This window comes from Aristolochia californica, unplaced genomic scaffold (assembly GCF_029961685.1).
Source record: "Aristolochia californica isolate CCGP_79_NKW_82.1479 unplaced genomic scaffold, dmAriCali1.0.hap1 SCAF_10, whole genome shotgun sequence".
NCBI classification, from domain to species: Eukaryota; Viridiplantae; Streptophyta; class Magnoliopsida; order Piperales; family Aristolochiaceae; genus Aristolochia; species Aristolochia californica.
In genome coordinates, this window is record NW_027181771.1 from 3,913,164 (window position 1) to 3,937,890 (window position 24,727).

The window sequence follows — 24,727 nt, forward strand, 5'->3', positions numbered from 1 at the left end:
CTTGTTTGCACACCTCTGGATTTAGTATTTTGAGTGTAGGGCATTGCTACAACTGAGCTTGCTCCTATTCATCTCATCCAACTTGGACTTAAAAGAGTTTTAAATAAACTACATCAAACACTACTTTTTTGAATTTTAAGCATAAAAAGTGACGTTTCATTTGTAACTTCCAAACAAGCTTTTAACATGAAAAGTAACTTTTAAAAATATTATATTTAATTAACAAGTACTATATAAAAAGCATCCAATAATAGGCCTGTTCACTAAAGGTCCCAATTGAAGGATCCTATTCAAACATCTAAAGGTATGTTACGATTACAAGAAAAAAAAAGACTACCCTCCAAACACTAAGGTCTATGCAGATGATCACCACTCATCCATTAGCCCACTTGTCCCAATTCACTACACCCTGCACCAGAAACCAAAGTCAATCAAATTTTAATTCATTGCACAAATGCTAGTGAGTACACCTATTACCACTACTAAAGCAACAAGGTAATTGAATTATGAGACTTGTTTGTTCCGCGGAATTGGGATGCAGTAAAATACTGAATGTCCTCAGTTGACCAAGTAATATATATTATTCAAAAGCTACAAACATTTGTTAGTTCCCACTCCTTCCTGACTATTTCAGTAGAGTTCTTTTGCATTCTAATACCTATGCAATTTCTATACCATTTTAAATATGTTAATCAATTTTATTTTAATGAAGAGCCAACTAAGATTCTCTTATGATGTAAATAAGGCGTGTCAACCCTCACAGTAGTTCATGCTGGCTGCTAGAGCTTGGGAACTCACAATGCTCGCTAGGAAGTCTTGAGAAAAAGTGAAGTGAAAGGATAAGTATGTTCTCCCTGGCATCCCTTGCTGCCTACTTACAATAAAGAATTATATTGCTGCCTGTTGGAAGGTAAGAATTCAGTAGTTAGATTGGGATTGAGACATTCTACATGCCTAAAGGCATTCTTATAGTAGGAGAAGAAAAGCTTAGTACTCTCCCTTAAGTCGGAGAGTACATATCAAATAACCACAGCTTATCACAGAAGGATACATGTTCACTTCTTCCCAATGACTTGGTAAACACATCCACCATTTGGTTTCAAAACTTCACATGAGTTTACCACCTTTCCTTGCATAACTGCATTTCTAATAAATTGGCATTAACCTCTATATGTTTAGTTCTCTCATGGAATATAGAATTGCTTGCAATAAAGATAGCCACTTCATTATCACACTTCATGAGCAAAGGACCTGGTAACTGGAAACCAAATTCAAGAAGAACAAATTTAATCCACATGAGCTCACTAACTACATGAGTCATTGCTCGATATTCGACTTCTGCACTAGATCTAACCACAATTGTCTGTTTTTTTTACTTTTCCAACTTATTAGGTTACCTCCAACAAAACAACAGTAGTCTGATGTAGACCGTTTGTCCATCTAGCACCCAGCATAATTAGCATCCGAATATCCAAGTACATCAATCTCTCCATTTTGAGTATACAACAAACATTTTCCAGGTGCACCCTTCAAATACTTTAAAATCCGCCGAATAGCTTCTAAGTGTACTTTCTGTGGATTTTCCATGAATTGGCTCACAACTCCCACAACAAATGAAATATTTGGCCTGGTAACTATAGCATAAATCAATTTACTTAACAGGCATCAGTATTGAGTTTTGTCCTTGAGAGCAAGACCTTGTGTGTCATGAAGATTATGATTGACTTCTATGGAAGTATCTACCAATTTAGCACCCAACAAACCATACTCTTGTTGCATATCTAATATATATTTCCTCTAGGAGAGAATAATACTTCGTTTGCTGCAAGCAACTTCAATGCCAAGAAAGTACTTGAGGGGGCCCAAATCTTTCATCTGAAAATGTGTGGTCAAGTACTATTTAAGATCATCACCAGACTTACAATATCATCTACATAGACCACCAAAATAACTACATCAGTCTTCCTCTTAAGTATAAACATAGAATGATCAGAATAGCTCCAATGGAACCCAAACTACATTACTACATTACTACAGTACTAAATTTCTCAAGCCACGCCCTGGGACTCTGTTTAAGTCCATAAATAGCCTTTTGCAGCTTAAATACCTTCCTTGTCTCCTCAACATTATATTTTATACTATAAACTCAACAACACCCCACAACAGTAGCTCCTGCTGGAGGATCACATAGACGCCAAGTTCCTTGAGACACCAAAGCCCTCATTTCATCATCCATAGCTCATTTCCACTTTGGAGAATATAAAACATCCTACATTGAATGGGGTATAGTAGAAGTAGACAAAGACATAGCAAAGTATTTAAAGGAAAGGGACAAAAAGTCAAGAGAAACATATTTAGAGATAGGATAGGAAGTGCAAGACCGTTTACCTTTCCGTAGACTAATAGGCAAGTTCACATCTAATAGGACAGAACCTACAAGCAAAGAGAAAGACGACAGAGCATGAGAAGGTAGCTCTGTAGGCTTATCTGTTGGAGGCACTACAACAGCACAAGGACTGCGACTATAGACACGAATAGACAAAGAGGAACCTGATGGAGCTCGAACATCCAAGACAGCAATTGGAACTGGACTATCTGAAGAAGACTCAGAAGAAACAGGAATCTCATTACAGGACTCAAAATACAGGGTATGCTCAAAGAAGGTCACATCAACTGAGACATATGTCTTCCCGCGAACAAGGTCATAGCATTTGTATCTTTTTTGTCAACGAGAGTATCCAGAAAGACACATTTGATTGACCAAGGTAACAACTTATCAATTGAAGCTCCAAACATATTACAACCAAAAACACGAGGTACCATATCAAATAGTTTACAATGCAGTTTTAAAAGTTAGAAAGGAACCCGACCATTCAAAACAGAGGGCATGCAATTAATTAAGAAACAAGAAGTTAAAACAATAACCCCTCCAAAACGACTTAGGAACGTTCATGTGTAGTAATAGAGTCCGAGTAACCTCAAAAAGATGTCAGTCACCCCATTTTGTTGAATATAAGGACAAGACATTTGATGGGGGAGGCACAAAAAGTCAAAAAACTTATGGTTAAGATATTCTAACCCATTATCAATACGAAGCACATGAATACAAGCACTAAATTAATTTTTATTTGAATAAAAAAATTCAAGAATACACCAAAGACTTCGGATTTGTCCTATAGGAGATACACCCAAGTTACTCAACTAAAATCCTAAATAAATGACACAAAATACTTAAAACCAAATAGACTAGGAATCCGACATGGACACCATGCATCAAAATGAATTAACTCAAACAACTTGGTGCTACGACTAAAACTAACTAGGTAACTAGACCAATTATGTTTTCCCAACTGACACGACTCACAATCAAATGAGATATTTACAGGCAGTGAAGGAAAAAACTAATGCAGCTTAAATGGTGACGACATGTCCCAAGCATAAATGTCATAAGTAGGATGAATCTGTAATAGGATAAAAAGTCACAAAAGAGTTTCAAGATTCAATAATGTGACTCACAAATAAGAGATCAATTAGAAACTTAGGAACATCTAAGGATATCTGGGAGAGGTGGACCTATCAGTTAAAGTAACTTTACGATATGAAGAAGACGGATTAATGGCTGAAACAAGGAAGACATACCTAACATGTAGGTAAAGACTTCTGAATCAAATATCCAAGAGGGGGAGTGAGATGGTTCCCTTGAACGATTCAAGGCCAGACTAATGGCCAAAGTGTATACTCCAACATATGGCATTGATTATGAAGAAACTTTTTCTCCTACACCATAGCTCAACTCAGTGAGAATCCTTATATCAATTGCTGCTAAGAAAGATAGGAAGTTACAAAGAGACTTCCTCTCCTATACCCCAGCCCAAGAATTCTTATATTTATTCCTCCTAATAAATGCTAGAAGCTACATCAGCTTGGCATAAAAATGCCTTTCTCCATAAAATCTGAATGAAAAGGTCTATATGGAGCAACCATCTGGATTTGCTGCTCAAGGGAAACAAGACTATCTATGGTTTTAAATAGAGTGTTCAAGCTTGGTTCAACAAGTTCAGTGGGTGGTTTTGGCCCTTGATATCCACAGAAGTAGTTCTAACTAATCAATGATTATCCTAAGACAGAACATTGGGACTATAGTGCTCATAGTATATGTCCATGATATTGTTCTCTCTAGTGATGATGTGCAGGGAATTACAATAGTGAAGGAGCCTTTTGGTAAGCACTTTCATACTAAGGACCTAAGTCAGTTGAGATACTTTCTAGGCATTAAGGTGGCAAGAAACAAACAGTTTTCATCCTCTCACAAAGAAAATATATTACAGATTTGTTGAGTAAACAAGATTTTTAGGAGTTCGGCCGGTTGATACTCCTATGGACATGAATTTCTGATATACATGGCGATAGTTCTCCTCTTCTAGAGGATAAGAAGAGGTATCTTTGCAAGCTAGCAAGTTCATCTATGCTATTGTAACTTGTCCAGATGTTCTGTTTGCAAGAGGGATTATCAGCCAATTCATGGAATGTCCTCTAGAAAATACATCTTGAAGGAGTACTTCAGTTCCTTCGTTACCTCAAAAGTGCCAAGAAAAGGACCCTTTACAAGCATCATGATCATATCGACATTATGGGTCAGTCCAATGCCGACTATGTAAGGTCTAAGCTTTACAGATGATCTACTAGTGACTATTGCCCTTTTGTTGGTGGAAACTTGGAGATATGCAGGAGCAAAGTGTAAAAGTATCATGCAACGGCCCAGACAACCTGTGAGATGATTCAAGCTGGTCTTTACTTGTTGAATTCGAATTCAATCAGTGAAGCCAATGGTCACGTCATGTGATAATCAAGCAACCATATTTATTCTCAACAACCCAGTGTTTCAGAAAAGAACTAAATACATTGATGTCAATTTCATTCGAGAAATTGTCATAAACGGAAAAATCACTACTCCTTTATGAAATCTGAAGACCAGTTAGGCAACTTTTTTAGCAATGCCTTACCCAAGGTAAAGTTCTTATCTTTTAAGTACCAAGCTAGGCTAATTTTATATGTTTGCTCCAACTTGAGTAAGAGTGTAGGAAGGTAGGTATTCAATAATTAGATTGGGATTGAAACAGCGTACATGCCTAAGGGCATTCTTATAATTTTTGTTTCATATGATTAGTGAAATACAAAAATGTGAGGAGGGTTTGGCTCCTCACTCACGACCCTCAGGGTCTCTCCTTCTGACATTGGGTTTCTCTCTAAATCCTAAACCTACCACTCTCTCTCCTTTCTTTCTCTTCCCTCCTCTCTTTTTCTCCTCCACATTATTTCTCTATTTTTCCACTTACACTGTCCTAACCTAAATATAACTAAAATTGAGAGATCTAATAAATAATAAAAATGACTTCTTATTTAACAAGAAGTCTCCCTTATTATGTTTTGCATGAACAATGAAAATCTTTACATGAAGTACTTCAAACTCCCTGTCAAACTAGCACATATAGATCATGGATGTTAGCATGCCATGTTCAGCTTGCCACATCCAGATGGCAAGGAAGCTAAAGCTGAAGCTTTTGCAAAACCATGAGCAGCAGGATGTTCAGGTCCGGAATTCGAAGTGAAAGTTAGTATTTGCACGTTCCTAGTCATCATGGGAAAGAAAGGCAGAAATGAGGCTAAGTCTACACTGGAACATGCTACATAGATCTGCTTTTGCCTGCACCCTATCGCACAAACAAATTTTGTAAATAATTCTTGACTGTGAATGACAGATGAGCTTTGCAGTGGTCTACTTAAATCAGTACAAAGTTCATCAATATCTTTATACTATGATTCTCGCCCTCAAGTTGGGATTACCTAACATGGAACCCCTACTTAAATCAATAAATATATGAGTGAGGCATAAGAAGAAGCCTCAAATTGCGGTTCAATGTTTACCTTCTCACTCTTGAGTAGCAAGACCACATCAAAAAATCCGGTTAGACAAAAGCAATGGCAGACTGGTAGACCAGAAAACAAATAATGAAGCCTAAAAGAGGGAAGCTTACAATTAAAGGGCACAATAAAATATGTAAGAAAAGGTAGGAGCAATTTATCCCTCCCTCCCTCAGGGTTAGGGTCCCGTTAAGTTGTAAAGACAGTGCATGTGAAGTACTAAAAAAGCAGTCAAATCTACTTTTCCATGCTACAGTCAGTCTAATACTAATATTCCCATTTCTCTGGAAAAGGTTTAGGGTTTAGGCTCTCCCTCCCTCCGTCCGGGTGGGATGTGGTGTAAATTATAGAGAGAGTGCATGTGAAGGCTAAAAAGAACTGTCAACTACTTTTCCATGCTACATCAGTCTAATACTGATATTCCCAGCAAAATATTTCTGTTTGCCGGATAAAGAATTCCACAAGTTCCAATTTCAAATGTGATGAACCAGATTTAAGCCAGATTAACACTTGCAGCATCAAACATGAATCATCCAACTACTTGGCCAACCTTGACTAGAAAAGCCTAAAGATCAACTAAAGCAATCATAGAAATTGGACATAATAGACACGTTGCATCTGCAGCAAAACCAATATTTCTCTAGACAGTTGAAAACAAGTCAACGTGAAATACAATAGATTTACTAGAGAGAAGCTCATCAACTTGTTACTTGTACCGTATAATTTCTCTTTTATTGTAGAGAATGCAATATTTCTATTTCTTCTATTACTATAATTCGTTCTTGTAAAATGGCTTTCTCAGGATTCCTAAAACCACATAATAGGACATGTTAGAACAGTTCAGGGATATTTTGGTCATTTCCTATATTGTGTTTTATCCTAGTTAATGTCTGTTGAATAGACAATGTTCTCATATGCTTGTGGTTCAAGTTTAGAGCTGTATTTTAGGAGATATGACATCTTATGTATGTAGGGGCATTTCTGTCCTTTAGTAATTATCAATTAACCCTGAAATAAAAGAGGAAGCTTGTGCCTTGCTGGCACGAACTTCAATGCCCAAGGCTGCTTGCTTCCTTCTTCTTCTACTCTCTTATTTCTCTCAATTTCTTCCCAAATCTCTTTATTTTTATAACAACTGTAAAAGGATAGGCATACCTTCTGCGTTTAGCTTCAGGAACAAGAAACCCTCGCTTCTGCAAGCTTTTATATCGGTCTCTTGCAAGTGTACAGCAACCCTAGCAAGAGTCAAAGAAACAAGTCAGTCAACAAGATGTAAAAGTGTGCATCTGAGAGAGAGGAGGGGGGTTACAGACAGAGAAGGAAAGAAGATGAGAGTGGTGCTGGCAAACCTTCAGCTTGCGAAGAGATCCTGATATTTCCTCAGACAGCAAAACTTGAACGGGAGCAGGTTCAAACCTGAAAGAGAACCAAAATCCTAGAGCATGAACAAGAAGTTACCATGGAAACATATATAAATCATATATGAACAGCATCAATCCTTGTTAGCCGGATCGTGATATGTACATATAAATAGTGGATAATAGGATCTGGATAACTTTACTTGTGTTTTCCCAGACGAGGTGGGGCATGTTTCAGTCTCTCTTCCCTAGCTAAAACACGCCTGAGATGCCTTTTTTTCTTTTGTTCATCCTCTTGAGCTATTTCATTGAGTATATCTGGTAAACTGATTACGGAACCAGGCAATTAGTTGGAGAAAAGGCCTTGAAGAAAGTAAATAACCCATGCAAACCACCTGTCAATCTCTTTGGAGACATTTTTTGTCTTGTTCTCTTCTTCCTCCACTTTTTGCTGCTCTTTGCGCCTAGCTCTTCGATTTAACTCAACACGAGTCACTTGCTTTCGCTTTGATGGCCTGCACAAAACTCAGCAAATACCAAAAAGCTAAGGTGTGAAAAAATCATGTCACATCCAAGAAATTAATCAATTTATCAACTATCCCTTGATTTCATCCAAACCGTAGGTTCAGAAAAACAACAGTAACATGAGTGTTTGTGTGTGTAAAGTAAGACTAGTATTACAAATAGAAACGAACCTCTGCCCAGTTTCACCTTTCTCTAGTAAATCTTCCGCATCATCACTATCATCATCACCATTATCTGCATCAAGAAAATATATCTGGAAGACATAGGTCTCAGTATCTTGTAAGCAAATCAAAGATGTTGACGGGCCAAAACAAATCCAGTAAACAAATCCATTGCTGAAGCCAAAGAAAAATCAACTCTAGATCTTGGAACATGGACATCATAAAATAATTAATCAAATAATAACCACGTCTTTTTTTTCTCAATGATGAAACAATAATTTTATTTCGATGGACTGAACTTTAGTACAATGACCACTTTGGGGGTGGGGGTGGGTGTAGCATACTTCTGAAATATAGTAAATAAACAAGGAGGAAATAAAAGTAACCTAACCTCTATCTTCTCAACTCTAGGAAATTCCTGGTTATCAAGTTTAAAGCGAATAAGTTGAATTTTCAGGGGTTGTTCTGTAACTAGCATTAGCTAGCACATGAGAAAAAAACCACCAAGTATCAACAAAAAGAAAAGAAACAAAGTTGCTGTGGCAAATAAAAGAAAACTTGGATTTAACTCTAAACAAAAATCACTCAAATTTAAGACAGAATCAGCTATTTATAGACTCTAAAACATCCAAAGACTTGCCAAAATAAGTTGGATCACCATAATAGAACTTTCATAGAAATAAACATTTTAATTACAATTGAATTATGACTTGCTAATTTGACAACCTTTTTTAGAAAGAATACCAGCAACTAACATAGAATGGAAACTACTAATAGTAGACTTACTATCTTTAAGAATTTTCTAAATTGACAATTATAGGCATGAAAATTTGATCACCAACATTAAAACCCGGATTGACAATCTGGATTGTCGACATCAATCAACAACCCAGATTGAAGGAACTTGATCACTGGTTAGAAACCCATGGCATAACATGGTTCCACAACATCCGACATAGCAGAGACCTTGGTCCACCACATGTTGCTATCTCAAAAAATGAAGACTTGACTCCACCAAGTGTCAAGATCTCATGGATTAAAGAACTAGTCCTACCACATGTCGCAATCGCACCAATTGAAGACTTAACAAAGAGAGATTGAAGGAGAGAAAGGCAGGTGGTTGAACTACCTCTCACCCTCTATAAACAATGAGTTCCTTTCCCACTTGGGGGGCTGAACAAGAGTCTCTGAGCTAGGAGAGCTAAAGAAGAATCTCTGAGCTAGAGAAGAAACCCTAGAGGTTGAATCGTTCGAGCGCTAATACTCTACCATTTTTTCACTTTGGAGCCACAACATGCAGATCGTTCCTGCCATTACTCTATTGCAACTCACATTTGTCATACGTAAGCGCAAAACCATAATTCTTGTCCAAACACAAGTGGAGATTACCAAAGGCATCAAAATCAGACCAGTTTTACTTCCTCTATAACTACTAATAAAGGAAACTCTTTTCATCAAGTGGAGATTTTAGTAAAGTCCTCTAAAAGAGAAAGATTTTCCTAAAGAAAACTCTCCTAATTGGAAATATAGTGCCAACTAGGTAACTACTAAGAGTGGAAACATATTGACTTTCCCTAGATAGGAAATACTAAATCAGAGTACTTCCCTAAAATAGTAACATTTCTAAAATGCAAACAAAAATATTTCAGTCTGTCTTTCCTTTTCTTTTTCCTTCATTTATATATATTCAATTGTTTTGGATGGCCTTCTCCTTCTACAATTGAGTCATATACTAAATTCACCCTCTTTAAAAGAACCCGTTATAATATAGTGACAAACATTGAATGTATAATGGTTCTGTAACTCCATTTCAGCTTGCTGCCCATTATGTTGGAAGGTAGAAACAAGACCAAAACGCATTTTTTATTCATCAATTTCCCTCTCTAAATCTGTCCAAAGAGGGAAAGAATGGGTTTGAACTTTTCATGATCCTTTGAAATGAGTTTTTTCCAATTGACAATAGAGTAAGTGTTTTTTCTTGCCATCATGTATTACCTGTCTATCATGCTGCCATGACATTCCAAGTAAAAGGGGGCATGCATGACTGGGAACATTATGACACCATTTGTTGTTCTTATACTTATCTCCGATGCCAAAAGTAACAAGACACCTTTTTGAGACTGGTACTTTTTTTTTTTTTTTTATAAAGTTTTTGAGACTGGTACCTCGTTAAAAGTATTCAACCACGCAAGCATGTAAGGTTAAGGATGAACTTTTGTTTTCAATTTGAGCTAGGAAACCACTCTTTGATAGAAAATATAGTTACAGCTCCCTGAAATCAATTTCACAGTGAGACCCCCAAGAGAATGTGGTGGTAAAGATGTTGTGACATAACTCCATAACCTTCTTAGGCATAAGAAATGACCTTCTATTCACTAAAGATAATTGACTACCATAATTTTCTGCATCGAAGGTAATACCATCACTAACTTCTTTTTCTTCGCTTGAACAATTTGCAAGTGTTTCTCAACAAAAAAAAAAAAAAAAAAAAAGTTAGGAATGCTTTCTTGAATCCTTGGTAGTATATAAAACCATCCTTTCTTCACATCCATCAACAAAAACTAAAACTTGTTGTCTAACTTGTGGATATTACGCTTTGATGACCTATCTTTCCACACTTAAAACATGCACCTATGGTATTATATTGGGCTGGTACAGATGCTGGAATTGAGGAGGCTAAGGTAGTCTTTGAAGATGAGAATGAAGGATAGGTTGTATCAAGAAGTGGATTAGCAATAGTAGGTAAATTAGATGGTTTAACGGTTGATAATTTGGTGATCTAAAAGATAACTTTTCATCTTCTTCAGCATATCTAGCTTTGATGAACTCTTCCAAAAAAGAAGCAAGGGTAAGCATACATAATTTCCTATAGATAGAGGGTTTTACCCCACTTACATAATGAGACACCAATTGATCTTGAGCTTCCCCAACCCAATAACTCGCTAGCAATTTATAAATCTTTTCAATATATTTGGAAAAGGATTTCGTGCCTCGTGTGAGTCTATAAAGTTTCTCACACTTTACGGTAGCTAAAGGGCAGCAAATCTTCTCCGATTAACCTCTTCATCTCTTGCCAAGTGGTGGTCCTCAAAGAGTTGGCTTTGGAGGAATATTGTGGTTTGCCTCCAAGCCGTCACTCATGTCCTTAATTGTAACACTACCAAAGCAACTGGTTTATTAGGTGAAACCTTCTTAGCAGCCATCTAATCAAGGTAGCCTTCAGCATCTAGCTTCCATTAAATTCTGAAACCTCAATTTTAATTCCATTCTGATCGGTCTTTGTATGTTGATGGAAGATTATCCTAGAAGGACCTTGGGTGTGGATATTGTGGCCTTATAATAGATGCTTGTCAGTGGGCTGGAGCTTACATGAAATTTCCACCTTCTTCATAATCTCCAAACTCCCTACCAGCTTTCTAGAGTGTTGCATAATATATCCTTCAGAGGTATTTTGGTCATTATGCTTATGGGTGAATGAGTAATTTAGTTAACCTCTCACTTAGGTAGTGTTTAAGTTGGATATATTTCGCTTTTTCTATAACAAGGAATTATAATGGATTCTAATCTAGTGATAGGGATATTTCTGTACTTTTCCTTATTGTACTCAAATGGAGTACTAGTCTCTCACCAAAGAACTAGAAAATACCCATTCATTATCGTTGCCTCTTTCGCTTCTTCTCTCTTCAAAATCTTCTATCTACTCTTCTATCTACCTAATCCTATATAATCACTTTTCATTCGATTTATATGGAGAGGTATTTCTACCAATATATAAGCAAGGGTGGCAAATTTTGACCCACCCAGGTAACCTGATCTGAACCTGACCCATTTATTTGACCTGAACCCAACCAAGTTATAAATAGGTCGGGTACAAGTTTATTCACATGACCCGATTAATAAACAGGTCAGGTTCAGATTTTATACAAGAATCTGACGGTGCTGGTTTAATTGATTAAAAGAGTAAAAATTGGACCAAAATGGTCTGGTTCAATATATTTGAACAAGACCAGACACTTTATTCCTTTTTTTTTTTTGAAAAGGGGATTTATTAAGAGAGAGAAGGGACCACAAGCTGTGCCCCCCACAAGCCAGGGGATCACCTCAAAAACAATGAAAACAGAAAACATAGAAAAGAAAACAATACATCAGCAATAGCAATTAAGGGGTTGAAATATCGTGAGGTGAGTGAGGGAAAGCCCATCTTTTGCCACCTTGTCCACAGCAGAATTCATCAATCTTGAGACATGAATCCAAGAAACAAAGAGGTTGCAAGATATGTCCGAGATCACCTCAAAATTGAGCAAGTAATCTCCAAAGGGGCTCTGCATCCTGTCTACATCATGAAATTTCTGAAGAAGAGCCCCCCTCAACCATTAGACGAAAGAAGAGCCGATCAGCAGCAATGTGTATGCTATGTAGGACAGCATACGAGTCGGCAGAAGTTGCATCCATGTATTCAGACGCTTTGTTCTTTAGTTTTTAAAACTTAAAAAACTTATTTACTAACTATTTTTTTATAAAATAAAAAATTCCATACATTTTCTCATATGTTTATATATTTTTTATTTTTTAATATTTAAGTGGGTTAACCTGAACCCGAACAGGTCAGGTAAGTTGAGCCAACCCACTGCCACTCCTATATGTAATTAATGCCTATTTTATAGAAAGTGAAGGGCGGATAGAGACACTTGCCAAGCTCTACTACTCTTTTTCTCTCTATCTTCTCTCCCTATATCTCTCTTTTCTCTCTAATTCTCTTATATTTTTCACATTCTGATTTAATCTCTCCCAATTTTCTCCTTCATCTACACTATATTTTTCTCAACTTAAACAAAAACAATACTTGCACTATCAGTAGAAGACAAGAACAAAGAAAACCAATCTTTCTTTAAAAACAAAAAAACAAAACCAACCTCTTCTTCACCGACTAATTCACCAGGCACGGTGAGTGGAACAGGCTGAGGTCCTAATTCATTTTTGTAGATTTTATGCATTTCATTGGCAACAGCTTGAGCAAGTGAATCCTGCATACGAAAAAGAGAAAAAAAAGATAAAGAAAGCTATAAGGCATCCTTTTTAAAAAGAGAAAGAATAAAATTATCAGAACATAAGAAACTTAAGAACTACATAAAAAAAATTGTGTTCTATTTGGAGGAATATGGTCAATGGAAATGATACCTGATGAGCTTCAAATGAAGGATTGAATGAGCAACCAGATGGCTCTACTTCTACAGCTGGAATCTGAGTCTTCTTTGTATTCTGCCAAAAAGAAAACATAAGGAAACTTCAAAAACCCATGATAAGAAAAGAACTGAGAAGAAATACACAAGCATGCATGTACAAGAAAAAAAGACACAGACACAACCTACCTTTTTGGTTTTAACATCCTCTCCATCTGTAAGTTCCAAGTACAACCAATCAATGTTATCTTTCAGACAAATCAATCAATGTTGGCTCAAAACACCAAAGTATGAACATACAATAGGCAAAATGCAAATTAGTCAAGGTATTTACCTTTCCATATATCAGCCAATGCTGGAATTAAATTTTGCTCTTCCTGATCAACAACAATATGAATAAACATGTTACAAAGCAAACCTGGCACTCCAAAATAATATGAAATTGATTTTCAAACCTTGGGAGTGTCTTCAGTTTCTGATATCACTTTCTTTACTTGTTTTTGTTTCTTCTTCGACTTTTTTACTGTTGTAAATGGAATAGGTTGAATATAGGAATTCCTCTGCAGCACACTATCGCAGCGCAGAACCTTCTCCCTATGTTTTTCTATCTTTCTCTTTATAGTAAAATCTAATTTATCAAAACAAACAACACCTATCAATTTCTTTGATAAACAAACTGAATTTAGGAAATGGAAATTGGTAAAATGACAATAACAATAGATAAATATTTCCAAAAATCAAAGCCTGTCATGATGTATTCTTTTATTGTTTTCTATCTGACTCCTGTTCAATAAACAAACCGTTGCTGCTTTTCAGAACAGAGATAGATTTGAAGGAACCTGGAATTTCATGTTGAACCAATATAAACATGATTAAGCAATGTAAGACGCATTCTAGAAAGTTCAAACATCAAATGTATCAAGAAAACTAATTAGAAAAAAATATTTGCCATGGACATGGCATAATGACATTCCTCACTTCTCCTCCCTCAATGCTTTCTTTGATTTTTTTCCTTTTGTACATGTTTAAACCAAAGAAAACCCAACAACCTAAAATAAAAAACCAAAAAGAGAAAAGACAATAAAAAAAGATTAATTGAGAAGATCAAAATCTAAGAGTTCAGTTTTGAAGAGCTAACCGTCGCAAATTCTGATTTGATAAAGAAGGGGGACACTTCTTTATTCTCAATATTATACAGATGTTAAATCTTAGGAACTGTAGATTGTAAAAAAAAAATTTGTATTTTCTTTTGTTTGGTGCCGATTCACTATTAACTGAAAAGAGGTCCAGTAAAATTCATTCCACGGTATCTATCTTTTGCATTTATCTGTTGTTTTTCCATCAACCAGAACATTTTCTCCCTGAAAAGATAAAGGAATAAGACAAACAAGAGAGGCCTTGCCCAATAAACCCTATGCCTGGATTAATTTTTTATTTTTTCCAAGACAGCCTAATGACGGTTTTCGTAAATCAGACGTAACTTGAGATGGCAATGAGAGGGGTTTAGAGCATTTTACTGCAATTGACTTTTTATGCTTTTCTGTTACCAACCTACTTCATGTAGGGACACCAACAAGTCAGGTTGAATTCAGGTTTCAGGAAACTTGACCTCACCCAACAACCATCCTTGAACCCTATCCCTGCCACATCCCCACCTCATCATACCGTATGAACCTGCCTCCTTCCCAACCTTTTCCATTTCTTGTGTTCATGCATCCAACATCATCTACTTTTTTTTTCTGAGTGAACAGCATAGAGTCAAAATGTTTCTATGAAAAGTTATCCTAGCTTGCTCTTTTTCTTTTCTCTTTTTTGAAAGGTTATGACACTTATAAAAAAAAGATGGGGCATACATATAATCCCAAAATCCAATGGGTCAGACCAAGTTTTTTTGTAATAACTGTCTCTGCCTCACAGGGCAGAAGAGAAATCCCATCTATGCCTAGAGCAGATCAGGTATCGGTGGGTCCTCAGCTTCATAGTATCATGTTTAGACTTGTGCTTCACTGAACCAGGTACCGACCATAAAATTGCAAACATATCTCAAGTTAACCATTCTTCATTCACATCAGGGGAGCTAATGGAATCCAATGGATAGGGGATGAAACATATAATACAGAAATCACACCTATTAAAGTAAAAGAAGTTCACCTTTCAGGAAAAACAGAACCCACAAAAAATAGAAAGCTCAGTTACCAGAGGTGGGAACTAGTTGGGTTAAATAATGAACCTGACTAGACCCAACCAAATTTTGGTGGGAAAGGAGTTTTCCCCCACCCTGCTGGGGAGGGACAGGTTAAGGGGAAAATCCCATGCATGTTCAATCGACATACGAATCTGACCCACGGAGTTTAATTATATAGTTACCTTCTTAATTTCACAAATAATGTATAAAAAGACATTTTTATTTTTATTTTTTTATTTTTTTTATCATTATAGGCCCATTTAACTGATATGGATCCAAGTCCGTTTTAAGTTAGACAACACCCAATTTTAATTTAACTATTAAGTTGAATCAAGTGACTTAAATTTAATTGCCTCTTACTATATATTTTTTTCTTGTCTCATGCATTCATGATTGGAATTTATTCTGGACATTTTTCTTATTTTTATCCTTTTTAATGATAAATAAAACGGCATGTGTGTAAATACAAGTAAGTCGCATTCAATCAAATATAGAAACATTTTTAGGAGAAAAAAGTTAGGTGCAACGAAGTTTAGTTGGACTTAATCCCGCCTCCTTTTCTTCTTTTTAAATATTTTATATAATTATTTGAAAAATAGAATGGTCATGGGATGGAGCAGAGATGAGCTTGGAATGCTGAGACAGGGTAGGATTTTCAACCCTGTCACAGGTTTTTACAAGGACAAGTTCTAAGGTAGGGTAGCAGAGAGGGATTGGATTTCTAAAAACCGCCCTAGAAACCAACCCATGCCCACCCCTATTGGTTATTGCAGGGCATCTTATTCAGATAGAGCAAATTCTCAAGTGTTTTAGATTGTCTACTACACTACTACCAATCTAGAACATGAGGCCACTAAGTAATGAAAAACATCATTGAATTATTCATGCATGAATACCTACAGTGTAAAGAGAAACTTTACATAAACATGCGAATTTTATGTTGGTCCATTAGCAATACGATTATATCTTTCCATTAGAATGAACATGTGGAAGGGTTCCATCGGAGGCATGTCAGCTATATTTCCACTGAAGGAGTCAAAAGGCACTCCAGAAAATGCACAAAATCTAATAGCTCTTGTAAGTAAATTTAAACATTCAAGACGACTCCATCAATCAAGAATAAGAATAATAAATGGATAAGTTCATCAGTTTATGTAACAAACTATAACTGCTACACAACTTTTACAGAATTCTAACCAGATCTAAAACGTGTAGAAAACACAGCAACATGTAGCGGCTCAATTCAAAAAGATATACGCGTCGACAACTATAACTACAGGTCCATCAAACAAAGTAAGTGCCACGAACGAAAATTAGTTTGTTCAGCTATAAAATGAAACATACCCTAATAATTTCATCCTAGAGAAATCAAAGCATCAATAAACCCTAGCAACAAGCCAACCATAAGCGGAAAAATTAAATCCGGTGAGCAAGGTACCGCCGTTAGTTCCATACCTCTGGTCTTATCAACATAAAAAAGGGAGTCGCTGGGCACTGCATCGAGGCTGCCGCCGCTGAGAGCGTCCTTGGTAGATCTCTCGAAGAATTTTTCGATATCGTCAGTGCGTATATTTGCGCGCCATGCCTTCTTTCCCTTCCGAGATGTTTTAGCTTTCTTGCCCATCTCTCTAACGGGGTGCAGCGCTAGAGAGAGCAGGGTAGAGAGAGGACAAACAATAATCAGGACTGGCTTCTCCAATCTGGACTGCTTTTGCGAGTTATCGAGGGCAGCTGCGGAGGCGCCAGAGGCCGTTCCAGCGAACGCTGATGACAGTCAGATGTAAACCCGGGTAGCAATTTTACCAATTCCTACCTTCTCTCCGTCTTTAAGAAAACCGACCCAGTCACTAATCAATGCAGTGAAAGAGCTTGGTCAAAACTGGTTCAACTTGGTTCAACTTGGTTCAACTTAGTTCAACCTAGTTCAACCTGGTTCAACTTAGTCTAACCCTATTCAATTAATATACCATCATAATAACAAAAAAAAAATTAAATAAAATAAAAATATAAAACCGTTTTTTTATGTAACAAAAGAAGCAATATGTTTCATACTATCACCCTTAGAAGGGACTTTTCAAATTTATATGAGTGATTTTTTCATATAAAAATATCACAAATTGAGCAAGGATTGGGTTTCTCAAGAAAAAATCTGAAATTTCTGAACTCAATTTGACATTCAATGATTCAATAAAAAAAACTGAATTTTTAGATGAAAGAACCAAGGGTCTTGCTTTACTCATTTGGCCTAAGTCACGTATGAAAAACTGATATTTTTGGCCTTCAAATTCTTCTCCTAAATATCCTAGAGTGAAGTTTATTTGGGCTTCTTCTTTTGATTTCTCCTTTTCTGAGAGTATTTCCATAAAACCCTAGAACATCTAATGTGATACTTGTTGAAAGACATAGACAAGCTTAGGTATCATTATTGTAAGTATCTTATATTTTTTGTATTTTTCTTACTCTTTTTAGGGTGAAGGGTATACTTATAATTTATGTATTCTTGATATTTATAAATGAAGGCTAAGGTGAGGGTTTGGATATCTTCCATAACCCTAATTCTTTCCCTTTCTTCTCTCCTCCACATGACCATTTCTCTCCTCCTCCTCTTTTCCTCTTCTCCTTTTCTCCTCTCCTCTTTTCCTTTTTCCTCCTTCTCTCCAACATTCTAAGTAGAAGATCTTAATAGTATAGAATTCTAAAATCAACATGGTATCAGACCTGTGATTTTAGGATTCCAATTTTTTTTACTTGGGTCATGATTCATGAAGGAATTGTTTGACATGAAGGAGTTGCATGACAAAGATAAGTTTTTCCCTTGTTCTTGGATCTGAATCAGTTGACACCCCATGCTTACCTTCGGTATTATAACTATTTAATGTTTCTAATCTGCATCCTCTGATGAATTGTTGTTGCTAATCTGATGCTCATTCATACATTGGTATGCTTGCTATTTTGCTCGGTATACTTGTTGGTATCTTAAATTGCTATGCTAGCTCATAACCCAAATCTGTTTGCTACCATAATCCTGGTTCATTACCCTTGTTGGTATCCTAGTATTTGTTAATATTTTTTTGGGTACGTTGATAAGAACAACAAAGTATGCTCGGGAGAATCATGTTCCATATCTTGGCATTTGCTTGGGAATGCAAACCTCAGTGGTTGAGTTTGCTAGATTTGTATGTTACTTTGCACTTGATCCTCACTATTATTGACATGATCTTCATTTCCATAGTGTTGCATGCATTTCAATTCTTGGTGGTTTTGGTGATCAAAGAGTGAAAGGAATGATATTAGCTGCTACTCCTGAGCTCTGAACCAAAAGCTTCAATGCCTGGTAGAAACTTATCTGTCGGTGTTCCCTTACTCATCCTTCCTATATTTTTTGCCTTCAAGCTTTCTGTTCTACGGATCTTTATGTTCTACGAATCTTCTAGAGTTTTTGGCTTCAAGCTTTTTGGAGTTTCTACTTCGCATTCATTAGGGATCATGGCTCTATAGTTTGAGCAAGAGGACCCTTTACAAACCTGATCGTAGTTTGCTCTCACATAGCTTGGTTGGCATATCTCATTCTGCTAGAAGTTTCCTAAAATACGGTTCATCCCATCATTCCAACAACATACAACAAGGACCTTTCTGTTTTAGATGATTCCAACAATAGTGACAGAATTCCAGAATTTCTTTTGGTTGAAACAGCAACAACTTCGTTGGCATCTATTTAATTTTTGGAACATCTCATCTTGACTTCATTAAATCTGGATTCAGTAGTACTCTACAGTAGCATCTTGTTGTTTTCGTTGTTGCATATACTAGGAAAGTTGTTGTTTCGCTAGAAAGTTGTTGCATATACAAGTCTCAGTTTCGTTGTTGTTTTATGTTGGAAAGTTTCTTTCAATTGTTGGAAGATTGGCCCAAGCCCACACGACCAAAGAAGACCCACATATCCAAGTGTATTAGAAGATGAGCCCAAGCCCATAAGACCAAGGAAGACATGCATCCAAGATATATAAAAGACGGGCTCAAGGCCCACAAATCAAGGAGAAGGCTCATATACAATGATGGCAGGATGGTAAATAAAGGGTCATCTCATAGAGTTGGCATTGATGTAATGAAGTTAAAGTTCTAGGGTTAAAACCCTAAACCCCCTAAGTTCAGGGGTATTATTGTAATACAATAGTTTCATGAATATATAAATAGAGCTTCAGGGAGAGGGTTAGGATATCAAGTCTATAACCTTTTCTTCCTCTTATTTTCTCCCAATGAGCCTCTCTTTTTTTTTCTCCATGAGCTAAATCCATGGAGTCCTGAAAAATCAACATCAATATACCAGGAAAACATTGATTCTTGTAGTTGTCTCCCGAGCACATTTTTGTACATTGCCAAACAAATTGTATCAGTAAATTGATTCTTATGTTCCCGAGCCAAATCGTATCTCTTTTAGCAGCAAATTTTCATTGTTGTTTTTGGACATCTCCAACTGGTGGCTTACTGTCTGGCTTACATCCAAAGTCTAAAATCGAGCAAGCACACTTCACCCCCCAGCTAGGTATATGAAACTGAGACTCACAAGCTCAGCGCTAGACATTCCAATTCCTCATTACTTCATGTCCCAGTTCAGACTATTATCATTTACTTCATGTCCATTGTAAATGCCACTCTGCCTGTCAAAATAATTCCACTATGCCCAACTTTTCGATTACAGAGATGTTGAATATCTTGGTATCTTGACTCGGCTTAACTCGGTATCTTGACTCAGCTTAACTCGGTATCTTGACTCAGCTTGACTCAGTCTCTTCAGTCGACATAACTTGAGATGTTAACTCGGCTTGACTAAAATCCTCGAAGTGATTATCTTGGATTATTACTCACTAAATATTGTTAGCTTGCAATATGATGGCTCTTAAGAATACCAGAGGCCAAAAGACTGTCTCTACCGAAAAGTTTGCACTACTTTAGAAGATAAAGTGTCTGATGGCTTATACAAAAACCAGGCCACCTCCAACAAAATTTCTCCTATTGTTGCTAATTTTATAACATGTATGGTTTTAGCTACTTCTCCATCCTAGATCATTGACTCTAGGACTTCTGAGCACTTGACAGGTAATAGTAACCTCCTGAGTTCTATATCTCCTTATTTATCTGTAATTTTATTTTTAAAACTAATGGATCCCAAACCAAGGTATGTGGGTGGGGTCCACATTTGCTACACCTACTCTTCATTTAAAAGATGTCCTATTTGTTCCTGAGTTTCTATCAAACCTTTTATCTATTCAGTTTAACACCACCTTAAATATTCTTCGCTTTGATAATGCCAAGGAATATCTGTTTACAGACTTCCAATCCCTTTGCTAGGACAAATGCATAAATCACCAAACCTCTTGTGTCTACACACCACAACAAAATGGTGTGACTGAAAGAAAAAGTAGACACTTTCTTGAGGTTGCCCGTGCTCTACAATATCGCATGCATGTACCTCATTTCTACTGGCCCCATGCCATCCACATAACCTATTATCTTATTGTAGAATTTAGGATCTCATGAAAGGAACTTTAGATCAACAAGAAAGAAGAAGAAGAAGAAGAAAGAAGGAGAAGAGAAGAAGAAGAACGTGGAAGAAGAGAGTTTGGATTAAGGGAGAAGAGGGTTGCGTCAAAAAGAAAAATGAGGGCCGGATGAATTTGTAGAAAGAGAGGAGAGTGCTTCAATGCCCTACCTCTTAGCCAATGCTTTTATTTATAGTTTTACAATACCCTTAGGGCTACAACTTGATAAAACAAAAGACATAAAAGGAACACATATTTACGCTTCTATGCCATCTTTATGGAAAGTACCATATTTTACACAGATGCCACTCATTTGACGTGTGGGCTTCTTGTCTTGAACTCGTGGGCTTGAGCCCATCTTTCAACACTCCCCCTCAAGCTGGAGGAGAAAAGACATCATAAATACCCAGTTTGCCACATATAAACGATAAGATTTTAGATGAATCAGCTACTTGCTCTTGAGATGACACATGTTTGAGAGAGATTATTCCTGCTTGAAACTTCTCCCGTATAAAATGACAATCCACCTCAATATGTTTAGTTCTTTCATGAAAAACTGGATTTGAAGTGATATGATTGGCTGCTTGATTATCACAATGCAGATTCATGGACCCCTTTTTATAAAAACCTAGTTCAGTAAGAAGGGTCCTAATCCATAAAAGTTCACTAACGGTATGGGCCATAGCTTTGTATTCTGCTTCGGCGCTAGATTTTGCAACCACATTTTGCTTCTTACTTTTCCATGTAACCAAGTTTCCCCCAACCAGAGTACAATATCCTGATATAGATTTTCTATCATCAGGAGATCCAGCCCAATCTGCATCTGAGAAGCCTTCTATATTGAAGTGCCCATGTTTTTTATACAGCAATCCTCTTCCTGGAGCTCCTTTTAGATAACGTAATATTCTCTCTAAAGCCTGCCAGTGGGTAATTTGTGGTTTGTGCATGAATTAACTCACCACACTTACAACACATGATATGTCTGGCCTAGTTACCATGAGATAAATCAGTTTTCCCACGAGTCTTTGATATTTGCCAATATCAATATCTTCTTCATTTGTGACACATAATTTTACATTTGTATCCATAGGTGTGTCAAATGGTCTACAACCCTTCATTCCTGTTTCTTCAAGGAGATCCAAGACATATTTCCTTTGAGACAATATTATCCCATGTTTGGATTAAAAAACTTCTATAGCTAAAAAATATTTAAGCATACCAAGGTCTTTAGTCTTGAATTCCTGACATATCATCTGTTTCACCTCTTGTATGCTCAAAGCATCATCACCGGTTAAGATAATATCATCCACGTATACGGCCAATAATATTTTCCCTTTGTCCGTATCTTTATAATATACGGAATGATCAACTGAGCACCGATGGAAACCAAACCGTAGGAGTGTTTGACTAAATTTATCAAACCAAGCCCGAGGGGACTGCTTAAGCCCATATAGAGACTTTTTTAACTAGCATACTGACTCCCCCTCAACCACATAACCAGGTGGTTGAACCATATAAATTTCCTCACTGATATCACCATTTAAAAAAGCATTTTTAACATCCAACTGATAGACGTGCCATGAGGAGTTAGCAGCAATAGACAAGATGATGCGTACCGAATTCAATTTTGCAACAGGAGAGAAGGTCTCCTCATAATCTATCCCATAGCACTGCTATAGCCTTTAGCAACCAGTCGAGCTTTAAGACGAGCAACCGATCCATCCGGATTATGTTTCACCGAAAAAATCCATCGACAACCAACCGGTCTTTTACCTTTCGGGAGTGATGTTAAGTACCAGATTTGGTTTTCATATCAGGCGTGCATTTCTTCATCCATAGCCGCCTTCCATCCTGGATGTCTCAGGGCCTCCTGATACGATTGTGGAACGGAAGTAGAAGAAAGGGACAAAAGAAATTGAAAACACTCGGAAGACAAGCGATGGTGAGACATAAAATTTGAGATAGGATGCGAAGTAGTACAGGAGCGACGTTCTTTTCTTAAAGCAATAGGCCGAGTATCAAATTCAGGCCCATACATAGGAGGAGAAGGACTTACCTCAGGTGGATCTGACAACTCCATAGGTGAAGGTACGACCGGTGCATCAGGGGATGGATCCACTTCAAGATTGAACGGCACAAGCGGACAAGGAGTAGTAGAAGGACAAGTCCATTGTGCAGGAGCATCATGGGAGGAGTAGAAGGGAGTGTCCTCAAAGAAAGTCACATCCCTAGAGATAAACATCCTTTGAAGGGTAGGATTATAACAGACATAACCTTTCTGGGTGCGAGAGTATCCCAAAAAAATGCACTTCATAGACCGAGGATCAAGTTTATTTTTATGTAGAGATGTAACATGAACAAAACACGTACATCCAAATACTTTCAAAGGAAGAGAAAAAGGATCTTCACCATTAAATAACATAGAGTACAAGAGTTTTATGATGAAGGACTGATGAAGGTAACCTATTAATGAGAAAGCATGCTGTAAGTATAGCATGAGGCCAATAGAAATAGGGTACCTTCATGGAGTAGAGGAGGCCCCAAGCAACTTCAAGAAGATGACGATTCTTCCTTTCAGCAACACCATTTTGTTGAGGAGTATAGGCACATGATGTTTGATGAATACGCCCATTACTCTCACAAAATGATTTGAAGTCATGAGACATGTATTCCTTAGCATTATCAGATCTAAGGGTTTGAATTTTCTTCCCAAATTGTGTCAAGACCATAGCATGAAAATTTTTAAACAAAGGAAGAATTTCGGAACGCTCTTTAAATAGAAATAACCAAGTCACTCGAGTAAAATCATCAACAAAAATGACAAAATATTTAAATTGGGAAATATTTGAGACACATAAAGGGCCCCATACATCAAAATGTATTAGGTCAAACGGAGCAGTACTTGTAGTTGTAAGACAAGGAGAATATGTACTCCTGACATGTTTACTTAATTGACAAACCTCACAACTGATATTAGAAAGTCCTTTTCAAGATGGAACCAAAGAACGAAGTGAAAGGGTAGATGGATGACCAAGTCGGTTGTGCCAAAGTTGGGCCTTAGATGTAGTGGACGATAATGCAGCTAATGGTGGAAGAGTGAAGTAGTACAAACCTCCCTTTTCATGGCCGCCACCAATCACCTGCTTCGTAGTGAGATCCTGAAAGACACAAGAAGACGGTGAGAAGGTGATAGAGCAATTTAATTGTTTGGTCAATTGGCTAACCGAGAGCAAATTTAAAGGAAATTGAGGAACAAACAAAACATCTTGAAGGGGAATAGATGAAGTAAGAGAGGAGGAACCTTTGCCAAAGACCTTGGTTTGGGTACCATCAGCAATAGTAATGAATTTATGAGGATAACAAGGAGATAAGGACTGCAACAAGTGTTTGTTACCTGATAAATGTTCAGAGGCCCCGGAGTCGATGATCCAAGAGGAAGAGGAAGAAGAGGAAGAAAGCATACTTGAGGCAATAGTTGTGGCAACAGTAGATGATTCCATGAAGGACTTCATTTTCTGAAATGCCGCATAGTCCTCAGCCGTAAGAGTCATATTTTCGGATGATGATTCAGCCTTATCTTCATTTTTCTCAACGCTAACTGAGACTGGGTTAGCTGTGGTCTAATCAGGCTTGCCATGAAGTTTCCAGCATGATGCCACAAGGTGGTTCTGACGACCACAATAAGTGCAAAGTTGAGGCTCAGTACGAAAAGAATTCTGACCCATTCTACCACCTCTATTTTCAGCCCCTCTCATAGTTCGACCCCCTCTCATATTTCTGCCCCGTCCTCGGGATGAGGAAGGTGTTCCCCGATTGCCAGAGAACATCACCGATGGAGCATCAATAGGAGAAGGAG

General features: G+C 37.1%; 1 protein-coding gene across 1 annotated transcript; it reads right to left on the bottom strand.

Annotated features, from left to right (window-relative positions):
* Positions 1-179: 179 nt before the first annotated feature.
* LOC137934182 (ribosome biogenesis protein NOP53) lies at positions 180-17,115 on the bottom strand. Its single transcript, XM_068778441.1, has 12 exons — positions 16,787-17,115; positions 13,602-13,774; positions 13,481-13,523; positions 13,336-13,361; positions 13,145-13,225; positions 12,880-12,990; positions 7,976-8,058; positions 7,676-7,795; positions 7,484-7,606; positions 7,272-7,338; positions 7,078-7,157; positions 180-409 (listed from the first exon to the last, which is right to left on the bottom strand). The coding sequence occupies exons 1-12, from the start codon at positions 16,953-16,955 to the stop codon at positions 403-405; spliced, it is 1,083 nt and encodes a 360-aa protein (XP_068634542.1). The 5' UTR covers positions 16,956-17,115; the 3' UTR covers positions 180-402.
* Between the last annotated feature and the right edge of the window lie 7,612 nt (positions 17,116-24,727).